Genomic DNA, 27633 nt, shown 5'->3' on the forward strand with positions numbered 1-27633 from the left:
GCCTGTGACATTGAGGTGCCCACAAGTAAGGAGATTGCCATCATTGGGGTGGGGTGGGGTGGGGGGGGGGGGAGGCCCTGAGGCAAGGTTACCAATGGTATTTGTATTATGCAGCATGAGGGGGTTAATGTATTGCCACTGGTCACTGATGCATTAGTGACCTACCACTGGTCGTTAATTAACCCCTTTGTGCTGCATTAGTGCAACCAGTATCAGTGTCAGTGCAACCAGTGTTAATTAACACTGACACTAGTTGCACTAATGCAGCACAAAGGGGTTAATTAACTGCCACTGGTCGGTCACTAATGCATCAGTGACCAGTGGCAATACATTAACCCCCTTATGCTGCATATACTGCGACAGGGTGGCAGCTACAGGTATTTGTCGCTGCCTGTTTCTGGTGTATGCCCCTGTTCTATCAATTTTAAAATCATTTGGGGGAAAAAAGTCATTTTCGGTTTCGGTTTTCGGCCAAAGGCATCCTGCATTTTCGGTTTCGGCCCAGAATTTTCATTTCGGTGCATCCCTAGTGTGAGCTGGCCCCTTGATCCCCTGACTTTGCCAGAGTGGTCCCCCTTTCTGGGCAGACCCTTTGGCAAGTCCCGTAGTACTCACGGATACTGTTTTTCCCGGAAGACTCTGCCAGCAGCTCCACTGGATCCTCTGCAGCTCAGCTCCACACCTGGTTCACTAGGCCGACTGCCTAAGACCACCTTCCTCATACAGCAGGAGGAGAGACAGCCGTCTGCCTCCTCCTGGGACTCTGCTTCCCGCCAAAGAGGCCCTGTCACATGTCCCCTCAGCTTTTATGAGCAAAACCCAGGATGCATTGCAAGAATGCCCTCCCACTGGGACTTCCGCAAAAGCCAATGTGTCACTGGCTGGGTTTCCTCCACTGTCCAACAAGCTCCCTCATTGGATAGAGTGGGGACACTACCTCAGACCCAGTGAATCACACCTGGAAACATGTAACAGGCAACTTAAAGCGGTAGTATCCCGCTTTTTTACACTTTTACCTACAGGTAAGCCTATAATAAGGCTTACCTGTAGGTACAATTAATATCTCCTAAACCGGCATGGTTTAGGAGATATCTCCAGTGCATGCAGCCGCTCACGCGAGCGGCGCATGCGCTCTGAAAGTCCGGGGGGGGGACCTTCAGTTTTGTTTGCTGGGAGCTTGCCGGAATGCGCGGGAGTGATGTCATCGCGGCTCCGGCCAATCACTGTGCCGGAGCCGCCGAACCCGGAAGAGATGGCGAGGGATCATGGCAGCGCCCGCAGCGATGTCCGCGTCGGGCTTCGTTCTAAGGTAAGTAATACATAATGAGCTAGTATGCGATGCATACTAGCTCATTATGCCTTTGTCTTGCAGGTTTTTTTTTTTTTTTTCTGTGTTCGCGATTTTGGGTTTACAACCGCTTTAATAGATCGGGCTCCCCTGATAAGCAGAAGGAGAATTAGATGCTTTTGCCTAGCACCTACCTAACTAGGAGGGTTCTACACTTATAATCCCCACCAGTTATTTTTTGCTACCTGTATACCATTGGAGAGATTTTCCTTTACTTCCTGTCTCATAGCTAAAACAAGAAGTCAAAATTTGTGATTTTCTTTTACTTTTACTGTCAGTGATAATGACAAACAGGACAAATAGAGGTGATTCCCCCTAATGGGTGCACAGGCAGCAAAAAAAGTCTGAATATGTGTTCTAATTCCTCTCCACTGGCGCTATAAAAAAAAAAACGAAATAATAGTAAGGGTTGTGTATTGAGAAATAAACTACAGAACAATCCACGTGAGGTTAAATGATACAGAAAGTACTAGACTACTTTAAAAATATACAATTATATCTCTCCAATGAGCAGAATAAAAAAGGTGTGTGGTTGGAAATTACAGATGCATTTCAGCATTCCATCCTATTTTCTATTCCCAGATATGAATCTTGAGTTTACTCTGTCTGTGCACAAGTAGTGGGATGGAGCAGATGTCTCTGGTCTTTTTCCTTGTTTACATACATGAGAAGCAATCATATGTGATAGCAGCAAGCCAAAGATTCATTACAGTAATGACATCCAGGCCTCTTTGCTTCCAGTGACTGGACACATCAGCATGCAGACTGCAGGCGGGAGAAGACAGGAGGAAGAAGCCAGAAGAGGGAAGGAGAGGCAAAGAGGGAGCGAAACGCACAAGGAGAAAAAAAAAGTGTTTTGACAAAAATGCAAATGTTTATAAGGCATGAAATAATAAATTAGGATGCTAATAAAAAAAAGAATTCAGATGAAGGCTGATAACATGCATCTGTAATAAAGAGTCATCAGCAACTCTTAAGGCAGAGATCCTTTGCTTGTCCTGCGTTGTATACAGCTGTAGCACTTTCTCCTGTCTGATCATAAAGAGACATGGCTTCTCTCCTCAGCACCCTACTAGCCAAAAGACAGCTTAGAAAGCCAATCACAAAGGGAGGCGGGAGCCTTCCTGGCCAACCAAGGGGCATCCTGTCAAAAGCCTGGATCTTTTAAAACAAACATCCCTTCCAGTGACATACTGTATTTTTAGAGAGAGCAGAGGCCAGAACTTGGAAAAAAAAAAAAAAAAAAAAAAGATTGGAATGATGTCAGTACAAGCTCCAGCCAATTGGAAATGTCAAGGGGAGGTGCTGGAAAAGTTCCTTTCTTCTTTTTGGGTTTTCCCTGCCCTGGAACAAAAAAAAAAAAAAGTCTATAATAAGTTTCCCATTAAAAAAAACAGAGGGAAAAAAAACTAGGAGTGAAGGAATGTTAAGGATAGAGCAGTGGGGAGGAGAAGAGCAGGAGGGGAGCTGGGGATACTGGGATCTGCAGGATTCCCCCCCTCTGTCTGCGTCTCTGTATTTATATATACCTCCTCTCTATACAGTAACGTGCTTCCATTTATCTCCCTTTGTATCTGTCCTTATCCTGCTTTCACGCGTCCTCTGCCTTGCAGTGTTAGCTCCTGCTAATATCTACTGACTTGCTGACTTATGTAACTTTTTTTTAGCTTAACCAAATATTTCCAGTGCTTTTCTGTTCTTTTTAGCACTTTTCACTTCTACACTTTATTCACTTTTCCTATTTTCTGCAGCCTTGGCAAGGTTATCCCTCGACTTGTTTTTTTTTTTCTATCTTCTGACCACATCTCCCGGTTTTCCAAATGGGGGCAGCTATTTGTCAAGATGGGGAGCTGGATTTTCGGCTGATTTTTGGCGAAGAAGATTCCGACGCTGCATCACCTAGAAGCACTATGCACACAGCTGGTAAGTGAGAGAACAATACTGAAAATGCATAGGAAGTATAATATATGTTGTAGAATATTTTATCTTTTACAGAGTATGTACCTTAGCATCTGTATCCCTTCTGTGCGCATTTTGCGATCAAAACCAGGAATTTACAACATCACGACTACTAGGATCCCTTTAGAGGGCACCATACATGCTACAATTTCATCATTCGTTGTACCATAAAATTTAGATTTACTAAATTTGTAATATGGGAATTTACCAAAACTAACCAATATATCTGTATTCAATCAGGCAAGCCCTTGCACTACATGGATTTTGGGTTTGGATCTAAAGAAGATTGTACAATCAGACTGTAATGTGTGGGGTTTAGTCGTACTGTCAGCTCTTTTGTCACTTTAGAGGACTGGGTTATATCAATGTCACTTTGTATTCTTTTTTGCCTAAAGGAAACTTGTGCTGAAAAAATATGCAGCTGCCATTGCTGACCTCTCCTTCTGAAGATGCTAGTTGTCTGGCTGTTATGCTTGCTGACTCTCTGGTTCCAAAACTTTCTGAGTCACTGATTTGGAATAGGCAGATCAAGCATTCTGACTCACTTGGTGTACCATGGCTGCATGCTTATTTCAGGTCAGTCACCTGAAAAACACTGGAAGCTAGGTTCATCATGGTATCCAGGCAACTAGCATTTTCAAAAGAAGGTCTGAAATGGCAGCCCATATTTCTTTCCGTCCAGGTTTCCTTGAAATGCAGGTATTGAGTATAAAAATAATCATCTTGAATTTTTTGTTAACTCATAGCAGCCATTAAAATTCACCCTTCGCTGATCTTATGCTGGATATCATAGGCGTGCGCACAGGGTGTGCCGGGTGTGCCTGGGCACACCCTAATCACCTAGGGCACATTAGCATTATCGCTCTGTTTGCCAGTGAGGAGATGGGAAAGATCTCCCTCGGACCTGCTCTGCCATAATAGAAGTGCCACACACTTCTATTTCACTTTGCCAGCAGGGAGAGTAATGTATCGGGGCCATATACATGTAGGCAAACACATGCATGTGTATTTAAACTTTGGGGTGCACACCCTAATGCAATAGGCTGCGCACAGCTATGCTGGATATACATTATACAGTAGCACCAGGACCTGCCAGATTGCATACAAATTGAAAGTGTTTAGGTTTGACCTCATATTATATCGTTTTGAAAGAAAATTGTATAAGGCATGACCAGACTTAAGTGGGGTACACACTAATAGAAAATCTGCCAAAAATTCCCACCCGATGTGAAATCGTACGATTTTCGGCTATTGTGTACACAACTTTCAGCAGCCATTGCCGACATTTTCAACGAAAAAAAAACGGAGGGACAAACACCAACATTTTTATCTTCCGTCCCCAGACGACCAATTTTCGTTTAATGTGTATGCAGTACGTCCGTGAAAAATCGGATACGAAAGACCGCGCATAATCTGAAGTTGCTGACAACCCGGAAGTCTAGGAACAAATGTCCTTAAAGCAAAAAAAAAAAAATCGGACGAGAAATTTTGTGAACATTTATGCACTGTCAACTAAAAACGGTTATGCACACTGAGCATGAGAGAGAAAAATCGGAGGATATTTCGTCCAATTTCCGTTAAGTGTGTACGGGCCTTTACTGTAGTAACAATTGGACAATAGGACAAAGGGATTATTGTAATCAATATGTCATCACTTTAAAAAAAAAAGACTAAAAGTTGTTGTGGTGCTGTTATTGCCTGAAATCAATTAAGCAAAATAAATAGTAATAAAATAAATATATAATAATATACACATAAATAAAATAAATATAAATAATATTGAAAAAAAAAAAATAAAGATGATCGAGGCATTGTCAGGGCTGAACAACGAGGGGAAAACTATAATGCATTCAGCGAGTTTGGAAACAGGTAGATGCAGTGCAGACTATTAGGATAAATGCTAATATAAACACATTTAAACCCACTCTTTCTCAGACCAAGTCATAATAAATGATAAGGAGCTTGTATTTCAATTGCCCAAACACAAGGCAAGGCTATTATCTGAACAACAGTATGCAATGTAATACGTAAAAAGGAGATGCTTAGTATTACAGAGAAATTTGCACCCAAAAGGAACACAAAAGTACTACTTTATGTATTCATTACACCTACAGTAAACCCCCCTCCATTGCGGGGGTTACGTTCCGGACCCAGCCGCGAAAAGTGAAATTCCGCGAAATTGAAAAACCCTATTAAAATGCATTGTAGGCATGTTTATTTTACTGTCACTGTACATGTAGAAGCATTTTAAGGTCTTTAAACACACTTTTAAAACAATAGAAACTCATTTAAACACATAAAAGATACTAAGAGACATAGCAAGAGCTATGGAAAACACAAAAATATTTCATTTTTAATGATTTATATAGTAAAATAACATTACAAAAAAAAACGCGAATTACCGGGACCGCAAAAACTGAACCGCGATGTAGCGGGGGATTACTGTACTGTAAATATTACTTTTGTTTATATACCTTCTAGTAGATGGTATCAAGCTTCGTCTCTGAAGTTTGAGGCCTGCCATTGCGGAACTGTGTCTGAAAATGCCAGCTGCCTGGCTGTCTCTGGTCTCAGTGCTTACCAGGAATAAGGCTGGCCATACACAGTTTGTGCATAGCCACACAAAGGAGGTGGATGGAGGAATTCTCCCCACCAGGACATTGTATTCAGAAAGGGGCACCTGTTGAAGTCAGAATACACAAATCAGTGGCTGCACCTGATGGACTGCAGCCACTGATCGTCAGAAAATTCTGCAATATGTCTCTTAAACAAAAGTCGATTAAATAGTTATTTTCTAGTGAGCAGGGGAAGCCACACACTGACAGAGGGGACCATACACATATTAGTCTCTGCCCCACTGGCAGAATTTCGATCAGTGTATGGCCAGCTTAAAGTGGAACTTTAGTCCAAAATAAAATTGCGAACAGGCAAGACATTTAATGCTTAAAAACATATGACGTTTAATGTCTCTTCTGCGTTAAATTTTTCTTACCTGCCTGTCCGCCCTGCGCAGCTCAGTGTGCAATTTCAGCAATGCCAAAATGAATGAACTCATTTTCAGTGTGCAATTTCAGCAATGCCAAAATGAATGAACTCATGCATGGCAATGAAAGTGGCCAGTGATCAATACCCAGAAGCAGACCAGGTAAAGGTGTCAGCAGCTGGCAGGGAGCTCCACGACACCACAACACAGGAGAGAAGGTGAGTATAGTTATGTTTAAAACCAGTGGTCTCCAAACTGCGGCCCGTGGGCCACATGTGGCCCTTTGCTTACCTTTTAACCGGCCCTTGAGACACTATTCCTCCCTCTGACATAAAAAATGGGGTATTATTCCTCCCACTAATAACGTAGATGAGGCACTATTCCTCCCACTGATACCAACAATGGGGCACTATTCCTCCCACTGACACCAATAATGGGTGCACTATTTCTCCCACTAATACCAACAATATCTAGCCACCTGATATCAACGATGGGGCACTATTCCTCCCACTGATACCAATGATGGGGCACTATTACTTTCACTTACACCAACAATGGGGTACTATTCCTCCCACTGATACCAATAATGGGGCACTATTACTTTCACTTACACCAACAATGGGGTACTATTCCTCCCACTGATACCAATGATGGGACACTATTCCTCCTGCTGACACCAACAATTGGGGCACTATTCCTCCCACTAATACCAATGATGAGGCACTATTCTTCCAACTTACACCAACAATGGGGCACTATTCCTCCCACTGACACAAACAATGGGGGCACTATCCCTCCCACTAATATCAACAATGGGGCACTATCTATCCCACTGATACCAATGATGGGGTAATATTTCTCCCACTGATACCAACGATGGGGCACTATTCCTCCCACTTATACCAACAATGGAGCACTATTCCTCCCACGGACACCAACAATGGGGCACTATCCCTCCCACTGATACCAATGATTGGGCACTATTCCTCCCACTTACAGCAATAACCGGCGATTTACCTTCCACTGATGTCAATAAAGGGGCACTATCCCTCCCACTGACACCAATGATCAGGCACTATTCCTCCCACTGAAACTAACGATGGGGGCACTATTCATCCCACTAATACCAGTGGTTGGGCACTGTTCCTTCTCCTCCTGGCCACAGGGGTTCTATGTATTTTTTTTTTCTAACACTGTCCCTATTCTGGCCCCCCTAAAGTCTGAAGGACAGTAAACTGGACCTTTGTTTAGAAAGTTTGAAGACCCCAGCTTTAAATCTTCATCCAGGAATGACAAGAAACCTTGAAGGATACTTGAGAGTATCCCGTATCAGCACAAGGAGGGTTCAGGCATTGGCAGCTTCCAGATTTATGTAAATAAGTTATAAACACACTAATACAGGGACATAGAAACTTTGGTACCAGGTGACAGTAAACATTGATACTGCATTATAGGGGCTATGATCAAGAAAATTGTTTTGGTCCTAACTGTGGCAGTTATACGTAAACGTATATATTGTATGTATATTGTGTATTTATTGTGTGATAGGTATTTATAATAACGAGGAGACCTCATGGGGCACTGTTTCACATTTTACACAAGGCTTAGTCAGATATAAAACACACATGTTCTCACATTGTCTCACACAAAGGCTTTTTCAGTGCTAAAGGATAAAGATCACAAATCCTTTTTGAGGTTTGCCTAGCTTTGCACTAAAGCACACATGATTTTTAAAATGGCTACTTTTTGTGCTCAGGATAGAACAGAAGCATTTTATTGCAGTTTAGCAACAGTAAACTTGGTGCGCCCTAGTCTCTGCTGCTACTTCTAGACCCTGATATTTTTTCACATGCTCAGCCGTGACGTTCATGGGAGCACATGCGGCCTTCCAGGAACAGACCTGCCTCCAGCAGTTTCTGAAGTGACAAAGTACATTGGGATGCTGTGCACTGTAGGTGCATTGCCTGCTACTGTAATAGTTTGCTAGAGTGCTATTAAAAATGAACTGCACTAAAATGCATAGTGATTTGTGGGTTGCTTGTTGTGGTGGCGTGCTTGAAATGTGCATTTTATCCACATAAACACAACGCAAAGATTTGACTGGGCCCTTCATTGTATTTATAACTTTGTTAGCTGCTTTGTTGGTCGCTCGAAATTTTTACCAAGGGCTGAGATGTAACCTTTTAAGAATGCCAGGAGTATTTCTGGATCAGGGAATCACAGACTAAAAACCTCCAGCAACACTCACATCTTGTCCACAATTATTTTAATAGCCTCCTATGCTACAGTGTATATAGGACAAAAAAAAAAAACATTGTGCAGGCTATTAGCTTTCATCCTGACTTTACTACATACACAGTAGACAACATATCATAATAACCTTTAAGGGATCTGAGAGGAAAAAATGTGGCCTACACGGTGATCAAAACTGGGAGTTGCTTTATGGTGTATGCACAAGTTGCTGTTTTTTTAAGATAGGCCTTGGGGGTACACTAAAGAGAAAGTGGTAGTAAAATAAATCAACAAAGGTGTCAGTGGATGCAATAATCATTCACAAAATTGGTGTCAGTGGATTCAATACAAAATCCTGTCAGGGATCTAGCCGTAGAAGAGTCGCTCACAGACCTGACACGTTAGCCAATTCTCAATATGGCCGCACCCGCACGAATACGCACACACGTATTGCGAATGCACGTTTGCCATGGCAAAGACGTGTGCGCGCTGACGCAATGGACGTCAGATCCTGGCACCTTCGGGCCTTTAAAAGGATGACTGTGGCTCATAGACATTGCTGACTGGTCTTCAGCTTCCTGCTTCCTGTTTCGGTGTTTGCTGCTACTTCTGATCACCTGTTGTCAACCTGGCTTACTCTTGAATTCCTCTAGTCGCGCTCCCAGCTCTGATCTTCTTTTGTCTTCTGCCCTGTGTATGACCCCGGCTTGCCTTACCACGACTCTGCTATCTGATCTGCTGACCACTGGCTTACTGTCCTCTGCTTCCATCCCCGACTATGCCTTCTGCTGTGCCTTGTCTGCTGTGATCTGCCTGGGTGCCCATCTGCTATACCCAGCCTGCAGTACCTACCTTCAGTAATTACCTGTTGATCCTGCCTGCTGCACTCCATTAAAACCTGCTTGCAGCCGAGTGCAGTCTGCACCATCCTCAGCACTCCTCAGTCCTAGTGCTCACCTTCTCTGGTGTCCCCCTGTAGAGAGATCTCCCTACCACCAACCCTTATCTGGGGCACAGCTGGCAATCCCTGCTACTTTGGGCTTTGTGCTTTCTGTTACCACCTTCAAGGACATGAAGCCCTCAGCCGCAAGGAGAGCCCTTTCAGCATTTTGGCTTCAGGACCAGGTACCTGACTATACCAGTCAGCCATAAGATGTCTGAAGCTGACAGAGGTATGTTCCTGCTAGAGGCTTTGTGCCAACAATTTACAGCCCTCACACAAGATGTACAGAACCTACAAGAAGGCTACTTTCAACTAGAAGGTCACCTGCACAACACACCCTCTACGTCCTCTCCTGAAGACCAGAACCTCGCACATGAGGCCTCTGCTCCAGCTCCCGATGCCTCTGAACGCACCGCTGTCACACCCACAGTAATGGTGCCTCCACCTGAACCAAGAGTCCCCATACCCAAACCTTTCTTCGGGGACCGAAGAAAATTCAGAGCTTTTAGAAAAGCCTGTCAATTATACCTAGCTCTGCAGCCACGGAGTTTCTCCCTTGAAACTGTCAAAGTTGGCTTCATCATCTCCTTGCTCACATGAGGAACCACAATCCTGGGTCCATCATCTTATAGAAAAAAGGAACCCGGTAATTGACTCAGTTTCAGCCCTTTTTTGAAGCCATGTCACAGCCCTATGATGACCCCCAGCGAATAGCTTCGGCCAAGGCAGCCCTGCACACACTCCAACAAGGAAGCCAGCCTGTAGAGGAAGTCAATGTCGGGGTGCCAGGAAACCAGACCACACAGGGATGCAGGTAGAATAAAGCAGTTTATTGGAGAAAACAACAAAAAAAGCACAGCAAGAGTGAGGAAGTGAGAGCAGAAACAAGCCGGGGTCAAGTCCAGAAGCAGGTAGTCATCCAAGCCGGGGTTGAGTCCAGGAGCGGGTAGTCTATCGATGAGGGGTCGTCTGCCGCTGCGGGGTCGAGAGCTAAGAGAGTCGTCAGCCAAGCCAGGTCTTACACAGAGAACAGAAGACTGCTAGCAGAGATGCCCCTTGGAGTACAAACACAAGGGCAAGGACTGCAACCCATGAGGTGATATATATAATCAGGTGTGCAACATCATTAGAGTGACACCCAGGCAGCAGGCAAGTGATGAGACAAACAGAATTTAAAAGAGACAGCAGTCTGCACATGTCCAAGATGGCTGCCAACAGGTACCTTGACAGTACCCCCCTCAAAGGCCCCTCCTCCGTGGAGAAAAAAACGGTTTCTGAGGAAAGTGAGCATGGAAAGCACGGAGAAGGGCGGGAGCATGAACATCAGTGGAGGGAACCCAGGAACGCTCCTCAGGACCATAATCCTTCCAGTGCACCAGGTATTGAACCTGACCTCAGAACAGATGAGAATCCAATATGCTACTAACTCCACAAGTTCCACAATAAAATCCATGGCCAGGTGAGACCAGGGACGCTCCCCAATTGGAATGGGATGCAGTAGGCTCTTGTGTACTGTCAGGGTGCCAGGAAACCAGACCATACGGGAATGAAGGTAAAATTGGAGAAAACAACAATAAACGCACAGCAAGAGTGAGGAAGTGAAAGCAGGAACAAGCCGGGGTCAATTCCAGAAGCAGGTAGTCATCCAAGCCGGGGTCGAGTCCAGGAGCGGGTAGTCTGCCGATGCAGGGTCGTCTGCCAATGTGGGGTCGAGAGCCAGGAAAGTCGTCAGCCAAGCCATGTCTTACCCGGAGGAACACAGAGAACACTGCTAGCACAGATGCACCTTGGAGCACACACACAAGGGCAAGGACTGCAACCCATCAGGTGATATATATAGTCAGGTGTGCAACATCATTACCGAGCGACGCCCAGGCATCAGGAAAGTGATGAGGCAAACAAAGTTTAAAAGAGACAGCAGTCTGCGCATGTCCAAGATGGCTGCCAACAGGAAGGCAAGGTAAGACCTTGACAGTCAAGCTCTGAGCCATAGTTGATTCAGGCACCTGCAGTTGTTTCCTGGATCTTACATTAGCTAAGAAATTACAGATTCCACTTAGATCCAAAAGAATGAGTCTTACCGTTAACCTTGCAGATGGCACCATTCCCAAGTCAGGGCCCATTGCCCAAAAAACTGAACCAATTCTAACGATTACTGACTCTGGACCTCAAGAATACCTATGATTTGATGTCCTCTGCTCCCCCATGTTTCCGGTAATACTGGGCATTCCCTGATTGCGGGCCCATAATCCCAAGATTGACTGGTCTAAACGGGGAAATCATGTTCTCTTCACTGTACTGCCACCAGCACTGTTTCATTCCTTAACCCATGGACTCTCCCAGTTGCCTGACCTTTCAGCCAGTCTCAGTATGTACCTATCAGCTATCATGATTTCCTGGATGTGTTGCCACATCCTATGACTGTCCAATAGAGCTACTTCCAGGTGCAGCAGATTTTGCCATTATCAGAAAAAGAGTTGGAGGCTCTACGACTCTACTTAAACGAGAATCTGGAAAAAGGATTTATCCATCCATGCTCTTCCCCTGCAGGAGCAGGAATCTTCTTTGTTCAAAAGAAGGATCATACACTCAGACCTTGTGTAGATTACAGGGAATAAAACAAAAATTACCATTAAGAACCGCTACCGGCTCCCTCTCATACCCAAACTATTTCACTAAACTGGATCTCTGACATGCCTACAACTTAGTCCGAATTAGAGAAGGAAATGAGTAGAAGAAGGCCTTCCGAACCTGTTTTGGACATTTTGAGTACTTTGTAATGCCTTTCAAACTTTGCAATGCCCCGGCCACTTTCCAACGCCTCTTAAAGCGGAGTTCCGGCCACAAAATCGATTTTGGGCCATTCGCTTGCTTTTGGTCACCTGTAAAATAAATGGATAGTTACGATTTTTTTTTTTGTTTACTTACCTTGTTATTGAAGAAAAATATACTCACCTTCCTTCCACTTCCTCCCTCAGCGGCCGTGGCCCGCGCCGTCACTTCCTCTTTGCGATGATTCCTGGGAGCTGAACATCATCGCTCCCAGGAATCAATGCGCCGGCACCGCCCCACTCGTCACTTCCGGTGCGTCGCCGCATTCCCTGCTAAACAGCTTCTGGGCATGCCCAGAAGCTGTGGAGGAATGCGGCGCCGCAACGGAAGTGACGAGCGGGGCGGTGCCGGCGGTGCCGGCGAAGAAAATCTTGTCTACCCTCAGGAAACATTCAGTACTTACCTGTTGATCCTGCCTGCTGCACTCTCCATCACAACCTGCTTGCAGCCATGTGCAGTCTGCATCATCCTCCCATCCTCAGTGCTTCTGGGTCCTAGTGCTCACCTCCTCTAGTGTCCACCTGCAGAGAGATCTCTCTACCACCAACCCTCATCTGGGGCACAGCTGGCAATCCCTGCTACTTTGGGCTTCGTGCTTCCTGTTACCACTTTCAGGGACACTGAGTACTCAGCCGCAAGGAGAGCCCTCTCAGCATTTCGGCTTCAGGACTAGGTATGTGACGTGGAGAGCGAGAGGGGGGGGTAGATGGGGAGAGAGAGCGGGGTAGAAGGTTAGAGAGCGAGAGGGGGTAGAAGAGGGGTAGAGATAGGGAGGGAGGGAGGGAGGGAGAGAGACGGGGAGCGAGAGAGGGAGGGAGAGAGACGGGGAGGGAGGGAGAGGGGGAGGGAGAGGGGGAGGGAGAGAGACGGGGAGGGAGGGAGAGGGGGAGGGAGAGGGGGGGAGAGAGAGGGAGAGGGGGAAAGAGAGAGGGTGGGAGGGAGAGAGAGAGAGACCGAGGTGAGAGAGAGATGGAGGGAAGAGAGAGAGGGAGGGGAGAGTGAGCGGGAGAAGGAAGGGGGGAGAGAGAGGGAGGGGAAGGGAGAGAGAGAGAGAGGGAGGGGGGAGAGAAGGGGAGGGGGAGAGAAGGGGAGGGGGAGAGAGAGGGAGAGAGTGAAAGTCTCAGTCAAAGGAGTATATGTACAGTGAGGTCCCCACAGCTCCATGGTGTGTACAGAGGAATACTCCAGAAGTGTGACACTCTCCCACCTCCACCTTCCTCACATACACTCAGAAAATGGCCTGCTCTGCTCCCCCACACACATGTCTATGGGGGGGGGGGGGAACTCTCACACTCGGCCAGTTAAAGATAAACTGTGCCCCCCAACTACTTGTAGGGGGTGTCCTTAGGGGGTGCCCTTTGGATGGGCTCAGTCTGCACTCCCACCTCCACCCCCAGCATTGTAATCAGTGGATGCAATTATAATACTCAACCTTGGTGTCAGTGGACGCAATAAAAAAAAACAGCATTTGTGTCACTGGCAGTGATAAAAACACCCAGCATTTGTTTCTGTGGATGCAGTAATTATTCCCAACACTGGTGTCAGTGAATGCAATAACAGCCTCCAACATTGGTGTCAGTGGATGCGATAACAACCCCTGGTATTGGTGTCAGTGGATACAATAATAACCCCAGCATTTGGTGTCAGAGGATGCAGTAATAACCCCCAGCATTGGTATCAGTGGATACAATAATAACCCCAGCACTTGGTGTCAGAGGATGCAGTAATAACCCCCAGCATTGGTGTCAGTGGATACAATAATAACCCCAGCATTTGGTGTCAGAGGATGCAGTAATAACCCCCAGCATTGGTGTCAGTGGATTCAGTAATAGTACCAGCATTGGTGTTAGTGGATGCAATAATAACCTGAAGCATTGCTGTCTGTGGTATTATTATTAAAGTTCTTCCTTTTGTTTCTGGTCATTGTTAGTAATAAATAATAACTCCTCCTGAGGAGAAATAGAACCTAACATAGGCTCCAACCCTCTGCCGCTTTGTTTAAAACAAAAAAAAAAAGAAAATGAACCTCCAGCCAAAATTTAGAATTTCTGTCAGGTTTTATTATTGGAAAAATTCTATAGCTATATTTTAATCTTTCCTGAATGTTTTTGCTGAGATTTTTTAGTTTATTGTACATATTCTTGAATTTAAACCACAAATAATCCATGCTGATGTAACACACTCAGTGAAAAAATAAAAAATAAAAGCTACTGAGAGAAAAGATCTGTATAAAAAGTCCTTTATGCTAATATAAATGTATGACCACTGCAGCACAAAAAATTACATAAAAAAATGTTACAATGTGAATAAATATTGTGTAGTGCAATGAAAAGTTCCATTCCCAAGAAAAAAAAAATTTATGTCTCTTCTTGTAATCTGGGACTTCCACCACATACTGTACAGTATATGAGTGAACAAGATCCAAAAAGGGGATTGGAAATATTGAGAAAAACTATAGTACAGCAAAGTGAGTTAAAAGTCCTCTTTAAAGTAAATACCACCACCGCCAACACCTTGTGCCAAATATAAGCTTACCAAACAGGATGGACCCTTAGTAACAGAGCTCAGAAAGGTTTAGTGTGGTACAAGTCCCATACCAGATAGAAGATGCCACCTGCACCACGTTTATTCTGATCATATATCACATTAAACCCAAAATATTCTCCCCAAAATAAGGCTCCAATGATGTAGATCATTTGAAACCTATTAAAATGCCAAAAAACATATATAACACAAAAATCTAATAAATCATATAGTACACAATTCACAAACTTATTTTGCCTATGAGCTTGCAGTGTACTGTAGTGCAGTGGTAAACCGATTTCAGTGTCCACAAGCTTCCACTAGCGCGTTTTGTCACAAAAGGACATCATCAGAGGACCCCACTTTTATTTATTTAGTTATGCTGCAAGCCCCACAAAATTTCTCTCTATGTATTCAGAGGTAATTCTGGTCTTTTTACAACCCGAGCAATACTCCTGTCCCCAAGAGCATTGGCTGTAATTCCACTTTAAGAAAAATATATTGTGACCACAAGTATTAGAACTATGCAATCCTGTTTTAGGTAATTAGTTTGAAGTCACCTGAGCACTATTTGTTAGTGACCATAGTATAAACATGCATGCTTGTTTCAGAGAAGAGTACATTTTTATGTATAAAGCCAACACCTCTGGCTATCTTTTGGGGTGTGGAAAAACAGACAGCTGAGCCGCAGTTTTGTTGCCTGCCCCCAGTCCCCCGTAATTCTTCCCTTGTTTAACTTGGGCTGCAGAGTTTGACAGGCGACACTGACTGTCAAATTTGGTCTTGGAGATCAACAGGGCTGCACTGCAACTGTAAGCCAAATGCTTAGCTCCCAGTTACTGCGCAGTCCTAAAATTGTCATTGAAAAAGCTCAGTACAATGTTTTTTTTTAACTGAGCTAAAATGTAGCCTATTATTTACAATGTGCATGTGCACACAGGCGTGTAAACAAGCGCCGAGTATTCCTCAGTAAAAAAAAAAAAGTAGGAAAATCTGTCTGTATTTTGCGCCGCTGCGCGCAAATAGCCGCATAAATATATGAGCATAAATATGAAAGGGTTTTCCCTGGCAAACAGAGCTCAGAGAGCCTGACAGTGGTGCCCTCCCTATCACTGCTGCCTACCAATGCCATCTATCAGTGCTGCCCACCAGTGCCCATTATTGCCATCTATCAGTGCCGCCCACCAGTGCCCATTATTGCCCACCAGTGCTGCCTATCAGTGCCGCCCATCAGTGTTGATCAGTGCCGCCCATCAGTGCCGATCAGTGCCACCGATCAGTGCCCATCAGGGCTGCCTATCAGTGCCCATCAGCGCTGCCTATCAGTGCCCACCAATGCTGCATGTCAGTGCTATCTATCAGTGCCACATGTCAGTGCCCATCAGTGCTGCATATCAGTGCTACCTATCAGTGCTGCATATCAGTGCCACCCCCATCAGTGCCACCCCATCAGTGCCACCCCATCAGTGTCTCCTCATCAGTGCCTGTCAGTGCGGCGTCATCAGTGCTCATCAGTGCAGGAAAAAACGTATCTATTTACAAAATTTTATAACATAAACAAAAAAACGTTTTTGTTTTTTTTTCCAAACTTTTCGGTCTTTTTTTATTTGTGCACCAAAAAAGAAAAAACCTGGCGGTGATTAAATACCACCAAAAGAAAGTTCTATTTGTGGGGAAAAAATGACACAAATTTGGTTTAGGTACAGTGTTGCATGACCGCGCAATTGTCATTCAAAATGCAACAGCGCTAAAAGCTGAAAATTGGCCTGAGAAGGAAGGGGGTTTAAGTGCCCAGTATTGAGGTAGTTAAATATGAGGCCTTTGCTAAACATGGTCCTCAACCGCTTGCTGACCAGCCGCTGTACGTCATTTTGCGGGACCGCAAGTGAGGGCGTGTGCACGCACCTATTGGCCACAAGGGGAGCCAATTAGCGGGTCCGGCAGGCGCAAAGTCGGCCGGGCACCCGCAATCACTGCCCGCGGAGACAGAACAGCAGTCTGCCGTTGTAAACACGGCAGCCTGCTGTTCTGTCAGTAATGAACACAGGGATCCTGTGTTCCTATTATTTAGGAATACAGGTCTCTGTGTTCACTCAGTAAGCTCATCCCCCACATAGTTAGAAAGCACCCCCTATGCACACATTTAACCCTTTGATCGCCCATGGTGTTAACCCCTTCCCTGCCAGTGACATTAGTACAGTAACAGTGCATATTTTTGGCACTGATTACTGTAGTAATGTCACTGGTCCCCCCAAAAATGTCAGTTAGGTGTCCAATCTGTCCGCCGCAATGTCGCAGTCCTGCCAAAAATCGCTGATCGCCGCCATTACTAGTAAAAAAATAAATATATAAATAAAAAGAACAAAAACTTTCCCTTAGTTTGTAGACACCATAACTTTTGCTCAAACCAATCAATACACACTTATTGGGATTTTTTTTTTACCAGAAGTATGTAGCAGAATACATATTGGCCTAAAATGATGAAAAAACTTGATTTTTACATCTTTTTTATTGGGAATGTTATATAGCAGAAAGTAAAAAATATACTGTATATATTTTTTTCCAGATTTGTCACTCTTTTTTTTGTTTATAACGCAAAAAAATAAAAATCGCACAGGTGATCAAATACCACCAAAAGAAAGGGGAAAAGGGAAAAAAAGGACTTAAATTTTTTGGGGGGTACAGCGTCGAACGACCACGCAATTGTCAGTTAAAGTAACACAGTGGCGTATCACAAAAAATGGCCTGGTCATTAAGGGGATAAAACCCTCCGGTCCAGAAGAGATTAAAGTGTATGCAACCCCCAACAATGAACTTCTCCTATTTGCTCCCTTTTTGTCTGTTAAATATGCCTTTAAAGAGGAAGTAAACCCTCCTCTGACACTTTTACCTATAGGTAAGCCTATGATAAGGCTTAACTATAGGTACTGTAAATATCTCCTAAACATGTACCGTTTAGGAGATATTTACGTTACATGCAGCCAGTGACATCACTGGCGCATGCGCTCTGAAGGAACGGCCGCTGGTGCCGTTCCTTCAGAGCCCCATGCCGTGACCGTCGGCTCCCGCGTGCGTGCGCGGGAGTGACGTCACGGCGGATCCGGCCAATCAGATGGCCGAATGCCGCGATCCCGGAAGATGGGCGACTGAACATGTCGCCCATCATACAGGTAAGCGGGCGGCATGGCGGGGGCTCGTTCTAAGGTAAGTATTTCATAATGACCTAGTATGCGATGCATATTAGCTCATTATGTGTTTCTCTTTCAGGGTGAAAAAAAAAAAAAAAATGTATGGGTTTACAACCTCTTTAAAGAATGTATCTGTTTGATAAATGCAAAAATGTAGATCCTGATTAATAGGTGCGTTGTTTATTTTATGATTTACATCAAAGAAATGTGATTAAAACGTGTAAGATTAAATGTAAAAGTTTAGCATGCAGTACCTTGCAGTTACACAAGCAGATAGATATATCTGATATGCAGGAAATATGAATTTGGGGGGAAGGTGTTCATTGTGGGTTTCAGCTGGTGGTTTATCAGCTATGCTGATAAAATCAGAATTCATATAGGTCGCATAAAACAGAAACATACACATCTTCAATTTCATGTGAATTTAGAATTTAGAAGGTGACAGCTTTATCACTTAAAGAGGAAGAAAAGTCTAAAGAATAGTTTGTACCTATAGGTAAGCTTATAATAAGGCTTACCTATAGGCAGGGCAGCCATCAGAAATTTTGGGGCCCCTTACATAGCTTTAGGCCTAAGACCTCTGGGCCTGACCACCAGTTTACATCCTCCTCCTCTGCGGTGGCCTGTGAATGCATAGGATTGGCTGCTATGCGGTCCTAGCAACCAATAATTTTGACAGCGGTGGCCAGCGGCAGGATGGGAGTCAGGAGCCAGTGCAGAGGGTGGCACCAGCGGGAGTCGGGACTAGTTGTCAGTTTAGGGGAGGAAAGGAACAAAAGAGGTGCCAACTTGGAGGTCATCTCGAGGGACTGGGCCCTCCAGGACGCCAGGGCCCCCTACATCTGTATGGGCTGTACCCCCCTGATGGCAGCCCTGCCTATAGGTACTGTAACTATCTTCTGAATGTGTACTGGTTAGGAGATATTTACATTGCGTGTAGCCGAATGTTTTTTTTTTTTTTCCACTCCCAGGTTGTGATTCGACTGATTTGCTCCCCTTTCTTTCACTTTACTCCTATCAGTATGCCCTTTTTCCTGAAACACCAATGATTTGCTTCATGAGCTGCTTCTTCCTCCCCTTTTCTGAGCTCTGCTGTACAGGAACTACAAAAGGTAGATTCCAAGTCAAAGGTGGGTTACCTCCCTGCCCAAGCCCTTGATTGGACTATAAAAGGGTAGCAGCTCATCCTCCAGGGTCTATCCACCTGTCAGTCTTTGTGCACGTAGACCACCAGTTTGACCCCTAGTGCTGTCCCTATGTATAGTAGTTTAGTAGTCATTATACAATGAATAGCAAATCATCATCAATTTGAAATGCAGACATGAGTATTCTATTTAAATCAGTAATTCTTCAAGTTTTGTGAGCTTCTAACATTATTTAAATTGTGTTTTCGAACTCCCAGATAGCAATCTCTAATATCGAATAGAAGAATATATGTCCCGTAAAAAAAAAAAAATACTGACAGTTGCTAAAGGGCAAATAAACGACTCTATAAATCAAACATCCAACATACACTGAACATAGGTATGTATCATCCCATCAAAGCACAGGGTCTGTTGAACAGGTGTTTCCATCCATGACACAGTAACATAACAGGACCTTTGACCCCAGACTGGCCTTGCTTCCTTCTGTTTGTGTAGTCTACAGTCTGCGAAACTGTAAAAAAACATATTAAAATTCCAATTATCAGACAGCAGTGAGTAGGATTACGCTTGACAAAATATGCAAAGAATAAAAATACAACCTTATGCACTGTATGCAACAGAGGAAATACCAAAACACCTGTACTGTAGATTGCATGTTTCTTAGGAACAAAAAGTATAATGATACCCATTTTATACAATGCAAGGATACCAATGCAAGTAGTTATCTGTATGTGATAGAATATCAATTGCATAGGTGCTTACAACAAGTGGACCTAGCCTTAAGGGGTTACTCCAAATAAAAAAAAAAAGGCAAATAACGAAAAAATAATACAGCGTATACAATCGTGACACAAGTCATATTGTAATTGAACCCCCCCCCCCCCCCCCCGAAACATAGTTTCCTGCTTGTGTGATTGGCTCACTAATCTTCCTAGAAGTCTGCACATACAGATTTTCAGCATCCCCTGCAACACAAATGTCATTTTTGGCGACATACTCCCAATAGGAAATCACATCTAAAAGGTATGCAGGCCCAGCAGTTTTCCGCATTAGAGCCCTACAGGTGCACAGCTGATTGATAATTATGAAACCATTCCCATTAGACTCGCTTTCCCACATGGACACAGACAAACACACAGGGATTTCTTCACAATAACAAAAGGTAGGAATCTGCAACAACGTTTGGTAAAATCCTTGCAATGCACATAGATTACCCAGAGGGGATTGTGTTTTTCTCAACAAAAGTGGAGCTACGCTTGAAAGATATACAGGTATTTCCAGGACTTTTTTTCTTAGAAAATAGGTGCAGGAACCACAACCAGACTGTAGGTGGCTCCGACTCTCTCACTTGCAGGGAGATTATCCAGTGGGGGTGTGGCTATCCGCATGGCACCTGCATCCCTCTTGTCCCCATCCTGCATTCAGTAAGAGCCGCTCAGGAGATCGTATCCGTGGGAGCCATTGGGAGACAAGCTGTCACTTGTAAACCCAGAAGCTGAACTTCTGGGTTTACAAGTGATAGTTGTGAGCAAGGAGCAGGGGGCCTGAGCCAGAGGTGGTAGCACTGAGTTCCACCAAGTTCCAGCTGAAAAAAAGCCCTCGGTATTTCATATTATGTAACGTGTACGCAAAGTAATGTGTAAGCAGAACACTTACAGGTAATTAATATGTGAAAGTGGGTAGAATGGGGAAGGATTAGAACCCCTGTCGGGTTTTACTGCTATCTGAGGCTCTGTTAGAGAGATTTCCCCTCACTTCCTGTTCTGGTGACACAGTTCAACCAGCGAGGAAGTAAGGAAAACTCTCCAACAGCAACAAAGACAGAAGTAAAAATGCTGTGCGCAGGTATGTACCTATACATGCATAAATCACAGACATTTGCCCTAAATGCAGACTACATCTGGAGCATATGTCCATGCGCAAGTACTGGCGCAAACCTGCATACAGCTATATCTTGTAATTTCTGTCAATAAGCAGTTGTATGCAGCAGTGGGCTGCTGGGAGGAGCATTCGCAGTGTGGTGGCAACACATCAGATGTTCTATAAGTCCCTAAATCTTTGCTACCATGGAGAAGGAAGTACCCACTGCAGGAAAAGTAGCAGGGAAGTTTTATTGAGGGATAAGATGCCTAACTAGTATATGGCTAACTTTTTTAGTTTATTTATGGGAATAAGGGGGTGGTGCATTTGGATTTGGATTTATTGTGGAACTTGGATGGGAGAAGGGAATAGTGGGATACTCCAACTGAACTATTTACAGTAGATAAGGAAAACTCTCACTTGACCTCAACAGGTTATTTGTGGGAGCAGACACACTGCTTTAACCATACTGCCACTTATACGGAAGAATTAAGTCTTCTTGCTCTCTTTATAGCAGCAGACTTGATGCAACTACTTTATCTTCAGGACACTCTCTAGCATTCCCTTGACTGACACCCATCCACTGACTCTTCCACTGAAGGGATGGCCCTCACAGGACAGGCCCCATGACACAGATCTCATGAGATCCTTTCCAGTGTCTCCCTTCCAGTCAGCTCTGCAGGACATCTGGATTCAGCTCCTATTTGACTTTCAGGCCCTCAGGTCGACCACCCAAGGCTGCATGGCAACTTCTACAGAGGAGAGGCAGCCACCCCCTCCCTCCAAAACCAAGCTCTCCAGATGAAGAACCCGAGCACATGTGCCCCTGGCATTTATACAGTCACCCAGCATGCAATGAGGCACTTTCCATTGCCATTCATCAGGGCTGTAACAATTCCTGTGCCCTCACTTGTCAGGTTTCCTCCCACTGTCCAATATGCCTCCCTATTGGACCAGTGTGAAACATTCAGACAAGCTGAGCTGCACCTGAGCACCATGAGCAGACCCAATCAATAGATCCTGCTCCCTGGTAGGCAAGGTGCACTCTAAATTTACCTGGCAATCTTCCTGGTAAGCAGAAAGACCCAAAAACGATACTTTCTTGTAGCACCGACTTAGGAGAGTGCTACACATGTAATGTCTCTTCAGAAATAAAATACACCTACCTGCCTGCCTGCTGTAAATTAAGCTGTGCATGTGCAGCTCAGCTTACCTCGCTGGCACAGTCCCTACCAGGATGGCTGACACCTGCACATTCATGAGTTATGCCATCCTGCCCTGGCCAGTGAAGATGCCCAAAGACCAGCACTTAGGGAGAAAATGCCAACGTCAGTGAGGGATACTTTGCAGATTTCAAACATTAGTGGGGAGTAAAGTGATTTTAGCTTCACTTTAAGGCACTCACTCACACCCCCTTCAGGGATACCTGAAATGGCTTTAACTTACCAGGCCCCTACTCTCAGTCTTCCCCCTAACTAGGCAACCATTTCCCACAGTTTCACAAGAGGTTAGGCACAAGGTGCTGGAATCAGTGTTCTAGCACTGAGCCCGAAAACATGAGAGGGGGGGGGTCCACAGAACATCGATATTTTGTTTAAATCCTGTGACAGTCCCATGAAAATGGGATGCTCCCAGACACCAGTCCGACTTGGCTGCTTTGCTATCTAGGCCAGGCAGGCCTGGACATTCACATCCCAATTATGAGGCTTCAAGTTGCTCTCACAGCACATAGGAGTAATTACTGGCTAGAGAATACTCTCTTCTGATTCCCATCAGTATCACGCCTGTTCAGGGACTGTCACCTTTCCCCTGAAACAAAAAGGCAGAATCTGCATCTGTGAGCAGTGACAACGTGTTACCTGTGTGGGGACGTTAAAATGTCTCTTTCATGTTGCCAGACTAATTTTCTTTGGTTAGAGCTGGGATCTGGGAGAGAAAAATGGAGAGAGTAACATTAGGTTATAATCCAGTCACAGACACCCCTGAAAAGATGGCACCTAAGAAAGGCTTATTTTGTATGTGCATATTTTTATTATTATTATTATTATTATACAGGATTTATATAGCATGAACAGTTTGTGCAGCGCTTTACAATATGAGGGAAGACAATACAGTTACAATACAATTCAATACAGGAGGAATTAGAGGGCCCTGCTCGTTAGAGCTTACAATCTAGAAGGGAGGGTCAAGTGAAACAAAAGGCAATAACTGTGAGGGATGAGCTGATGGAGAAAATGGAAGTACAGTTGTTAGGTGTGGGTAGGATAGGATAGGCTTCTCTGAAGAGGAGGGTTTTCAGGGATCGTCTAAAAGCTAATTGAGTAGGAGATAATTGGACAAATTGGGGTAAGGAGTTCCATAGGATTGGAGAGGCTCTGGAAAAGTCCTGGAGGCGAGTATAGGAGGAGGTGACGAGGGAGCTATATATATATATATATATATATAGTGTGTGTGAGAGTTTGGGCTCGGTCACAGGTGTGCTGATTATCAAGAATGAAGCAATGCTCATTAACTATAGCATTTATTACGTGTTCTTGACACATTTTTGTTGCGTTTTTTGGAGTGCTGATAAAGCATCAAGAATGCTTGTTAAATGTCCTTGAAAGCGTTCTTTTTCTATGAAGAAGTGCTTAAATGGGAAGTAATGTAGAGAAAATTATCTGCTTTGAGGTGTGGTTAGACATTTTTCTCTGCAAGTTGAATTTGTATACTTTAATCTCATTGACAGTTGGCTTGGCCCAGCTAAGCTTTACCATCACAAAGCAATATTTCTCAATGCCTCTGCTCCTGCTTGGCACTGTCAGTATTTCTGGCTGGCTTGATGTTTTTGCCTGTGCACAGAAACAAATGGTGTTACCACACGGCTGCCCTGTGTACAAACAGGAGGTGGCTGGAGCTGCTCTGTCCTAGTTCTCTATTATTTCCCAGTGCATTCTAGGATACAGGGACCTCTACTGCCTCTCCCCTAGCAACCAGCTAACACTTTATAAATGGAGGTGGGCCTGGTGGAGGACTAAGTTAGCCATTAAATAGGAATGAGTCATGCTGGGGGAGTCGGGTGGAATATGGAGATGCCATGCTGAGGAGACTGTCGGTGGCCCTCAAGGGACCCCTGCCAGGGAGGGGCTCTACCTTGGGTCGGGGCTGGTCAGGCAGGGCCATCTTACCGAATGGGCATGCTGGGCAGTTGCCCGGGGGCCCCAACTCAGCCAAGCATTATTCCCGATTCCCGTGTGCATCCCGCCGCCGAACTTAGCAGGTGGCAAGCGCCTGTTGGCCCTGTGCTACTGTCAGGCCACTTGGGCCGTGGAGGGGGGCCCACAACTGCAGGAATGCCTGTCTACCTCCAAGGGAACAGACACACACAGGACAGTCGAGTCTGACTCCCTTCTGTGTGTTTGTTCACCGGACCCAGCCGCCAAATTTGGAAGCTGTCATTAGCCTGGCACTGCTGTACCAATAAATATCGCCTTATCGATAATTAGCATTTTTATTCTCATGGGTGATTGTGTAGGCGGGGCCCCAGTGCACTGCATTGCCCGGGGGCCTATAATGCTCTTAAAATGGCACTGTGGTCAGGAGCTAGCCTGGAAGGTTCCTACCACAGAAGATGTTGGAGGAGGCTTTCCTGAGAGGCAGCGGGAGCAAGGAGAGGACAATGTGAGTACTACAGTAGCAGGTCTCTCTTGAAGACAGCAGTGTGCTTAAGTCTTCATCAACCTTGCCCTGAAAGATCTTAAGTGAATCAGTCAGGTAGACTGGTGAAGAGTGTCAGTCAGGTAGGCTGGTGAAGAGAGTTGGTCGAGTAGACTGGTTAAGAGAAGCAGCCAAGTGGGCTGGTGGAAAAGCAGCCAGGTGTGCAAGTGGTAGAACAGGGACCAGTGTCTACATTGGAGTGGAGGTACTCCAGGATGCAGTTCACACCTCATTATGCTACTTTCTAAAAGGGACTGAGAGTTCCTAGCCTGTAATGGACTGTTGCTGAACTAACAGACTGTTAGATACCCCAGAAGAAGAAACTGCTGTTGTACAAGAGAAGCTGTAAATAGGGAAGAAGTTGTCCCTGGTTTTGTTACTGTCAAGTTGTGCATCCCATAATTCCCCTACCTATTCAAGTTATTATCCCCTAAAAAAACATAAAACCAAACCTCAAGGAGTGTTCACTGACTCTGGATGTAAGCTGAAAATGTTAACTGCCTGGCTGTGCAATAGTGGGGAACCCTGCCACTTGCAGCCTCTAGGGGGGTAGTGCTACACCCATTATAATATGCATGGCAGGCATTGAAGGGCAGTTATGAGTCTTTAAGTGTGCTGCTTAAACACAGGGTATTGATGTATGTGTGAACAAGCCCTTTGTGAACCAGGTGTGCAAGTGTGTTTGTGTGAGAGACACTGCATGTTTTGAACTCTGTATTGTGTTTGTACACAGCATGGCTTGACATTAACTGCCTATTGGTACATCTCAGCTACATGGGGAAAAAAAAAGACTACATATAGATTTTTTTACAATGCATGGCATGGCAGTGATTAGACATTGGCAGACAGACATGGCAGACAAATACTTCAAAGGGTGATACTAACAGTACATTGACACACTGAGGTTTCAGCAAAAGTTTTATGGAGCTAAAATACCTCCTATAAAAGAGTGAGGACACAATGTACTATAAAAAACAGCATGGTAACAGGATAAAACAATACAATGGCAGATCAAATCTCACATGAACACACTGTTTGTCTCTGTTGGGCCATAAATTTTTTTGTGTGTTAAAAAAATTAATGTACATCTCGCTCACTGCAATTTTAAACAGTAATAACATTCAAAAAAAAAACATGCCTAAATGATAAAATGTTTTTTACTTTCCAAATGGCATTCATTATACAGTTAATAATCATCCAATAAACAACTTGCTGACATGAGCTGGGGCATTTTAAAAGGCCATAAAAGACCTATTCATAGTAAAAATTGTTAGGACTACAAGCCCACTTTAATAGTAGGCTTGCTTGTAGGAAGGGATTCCTTTAGCTCCCCTTTATTTGGCTCCCTACAGGATATTATCACTGTCCTTTTCGTCAGATCCACTTGTATCACATATGGAAGCTGGGTGGATTCTAATGAAAAAAAGAAGTTACCACACAGCAGCACAATGTAGAAGTAGAGTAGTGGAACTGCATCCTCGGTTCCCCAGTGTGGGCTTCCCTCTGCCCTGAGTTTAAAGCTCCTGACACTATTTGCTGACCTAAAGAGATTGGAAACTCAAAGAGGAAGCCAGAAGATGTGGGTATATGGATTTAGATAAAAACTTGAAGTGCATACAGAGTGTCTTGTCTATTTCACCACTAATTCGAAGATGTCCCCTTTCATTACTGAATTAAAATAAGAGGAAGTCGGCTTCTGGCTGGATGTGTCATTGTTCACAGATGATGCTTAGAAATTTAAGTGTCCATGTATAAAGTGAGAGTAAATACTGTTGGGCCACAGACAGTCATACAAGTGCTTACAACGTATATTCTCATAATAAGCTGGATTAATAATAGAGAAAACCTGGTAGGGAGCCGGTGGTGGTTAAGGGAAGAGGTTGCCCTTCTCGCGGTAAAAAGTGGACCCCTCAGCAGGACACTTGTCAGGTAACCCCCATATCGCATGGGCCCCAGGTGCACAATTGGACCTTCGAAGCCCTAGCTTTGAACCATAAGAAGAATGTAGGGCCCTGATAATTAAGTAGCTCAAAAATAAACTGAGGGGTCAGTATTATGGTGATTCGTGGGGTGGTGCAGTGGGGTTTCCATCCTGCCATCAGTACATATGGGAGCAAACATTGTCTGCATTGGGCATTGGAGCTGTGCATGGGCTAAAAAAATCTGGCACCAGAGTAGCCCCGTCTAAATGCTCTTCTCCAAACCTCCAGTGCAAATGGACAGTTCCAAAATAGATGTAATACAGTCTCATTATTGGTTCATATCTCACAAAGGAATTTGGCTCCCGACAATAATCCTCTGTGGTACCAGAAGTCTCTTGTGGAAGGGCATCAATGGACTATAGCCCAGACGAGGTTTTTGGGTATGTTTGCTGGAAATTTCCTAAACACCAGACTTATTTAGACCTTGTCGAGACCTCTAAATCATTTTCTGCTCTTCTAAGAACTGCTATTATAGAAGAACTAAAGGCAAAATTATTATTTTTTGGATAATCTAAGGAAGGGTTTTAAACCCTTGTCAGTTTTTTTTTTTTTTATTTACCATCTGAGTCTGGTTGGGGAGATTTACTTTCACTTCCTGTCCCATAGCCAAAACAGGAAGTGAGCGGAAATCTCTGCAAATTATGGATGGGGGTACATTCGCCATCCGTCCAGCGGATCAGATGGAAATGGATATGCAGTTCCCCCCTATATATCTTACACCTGTACATAAAATCTTGCTTAGTTTATCTGTTTTTGAATTCCATAAAAATGTAAAACACAGACATAGATGTCTCTTGATATAGAGATCTGAGGTAGAAAAAAACATGGATACATATAGCATGATTGCATACCTCCCAATTTTCTGAGATGGGAATGAGGGACACCGATTTGCAAAAAAATGAAGGCATAAAACACACCCTGCCGCTTCCTTCTTAAAGGAGA

At 44.4% G+C, this 27633-nt stretch overlaps 1 protein-coding gene and 1 long non-coding RNA gene across 2 annotated transcripts in view; one reads left to right on the forward strand and one right to left on the reverse strand.

Annotated features, from left to right (window-relative positions):
* The first annotated feature begins 2759 nt into the window (after nucleotides 1-2759).
* Nucleotides 2760-27633, forward strand: part of NFATC4 (nuclear factor of activated T cells 4) — a 117314-nt gene continuing 92440 nt past the window's right edge. The window contains exon 1 of the mRNA XM_082260518.1: nucleotides 2760-3271. Coding sequence (XP_082116644.1) covers nucleotides 3169-3271 — 103 coding nt within the window. The 5' untranslated portion in view covers nucleotides 2760-3168. The remainder of the gene's footprint in view (nucleotides 3272-27633) is intronic.
* Nucleotides 19494-26259, reverse strand: LOC309557761. The gene is made up of 2 exons (XR_014225393.1): nucleotides 26144-26259; nucleotides 19494-19664 (listed from the first exon to the last, which is right to left on the reverse strand). It is a non-coding gene; the product is annotated as an uncharacterized lncRNA (long non-coding RNA).

This window comes from Pelophylax lessonae (genome assembly GCF_965119305.1).
Source record: "Pelophylax lessonae genome assembly, chromosome: 1".
NCBI classification, from domain to species: Eukaryota; Metazoa; Chordata; class Amphibia; order Anura; family Ranidae; genus Pelophylax; species Pelophylax lessonae.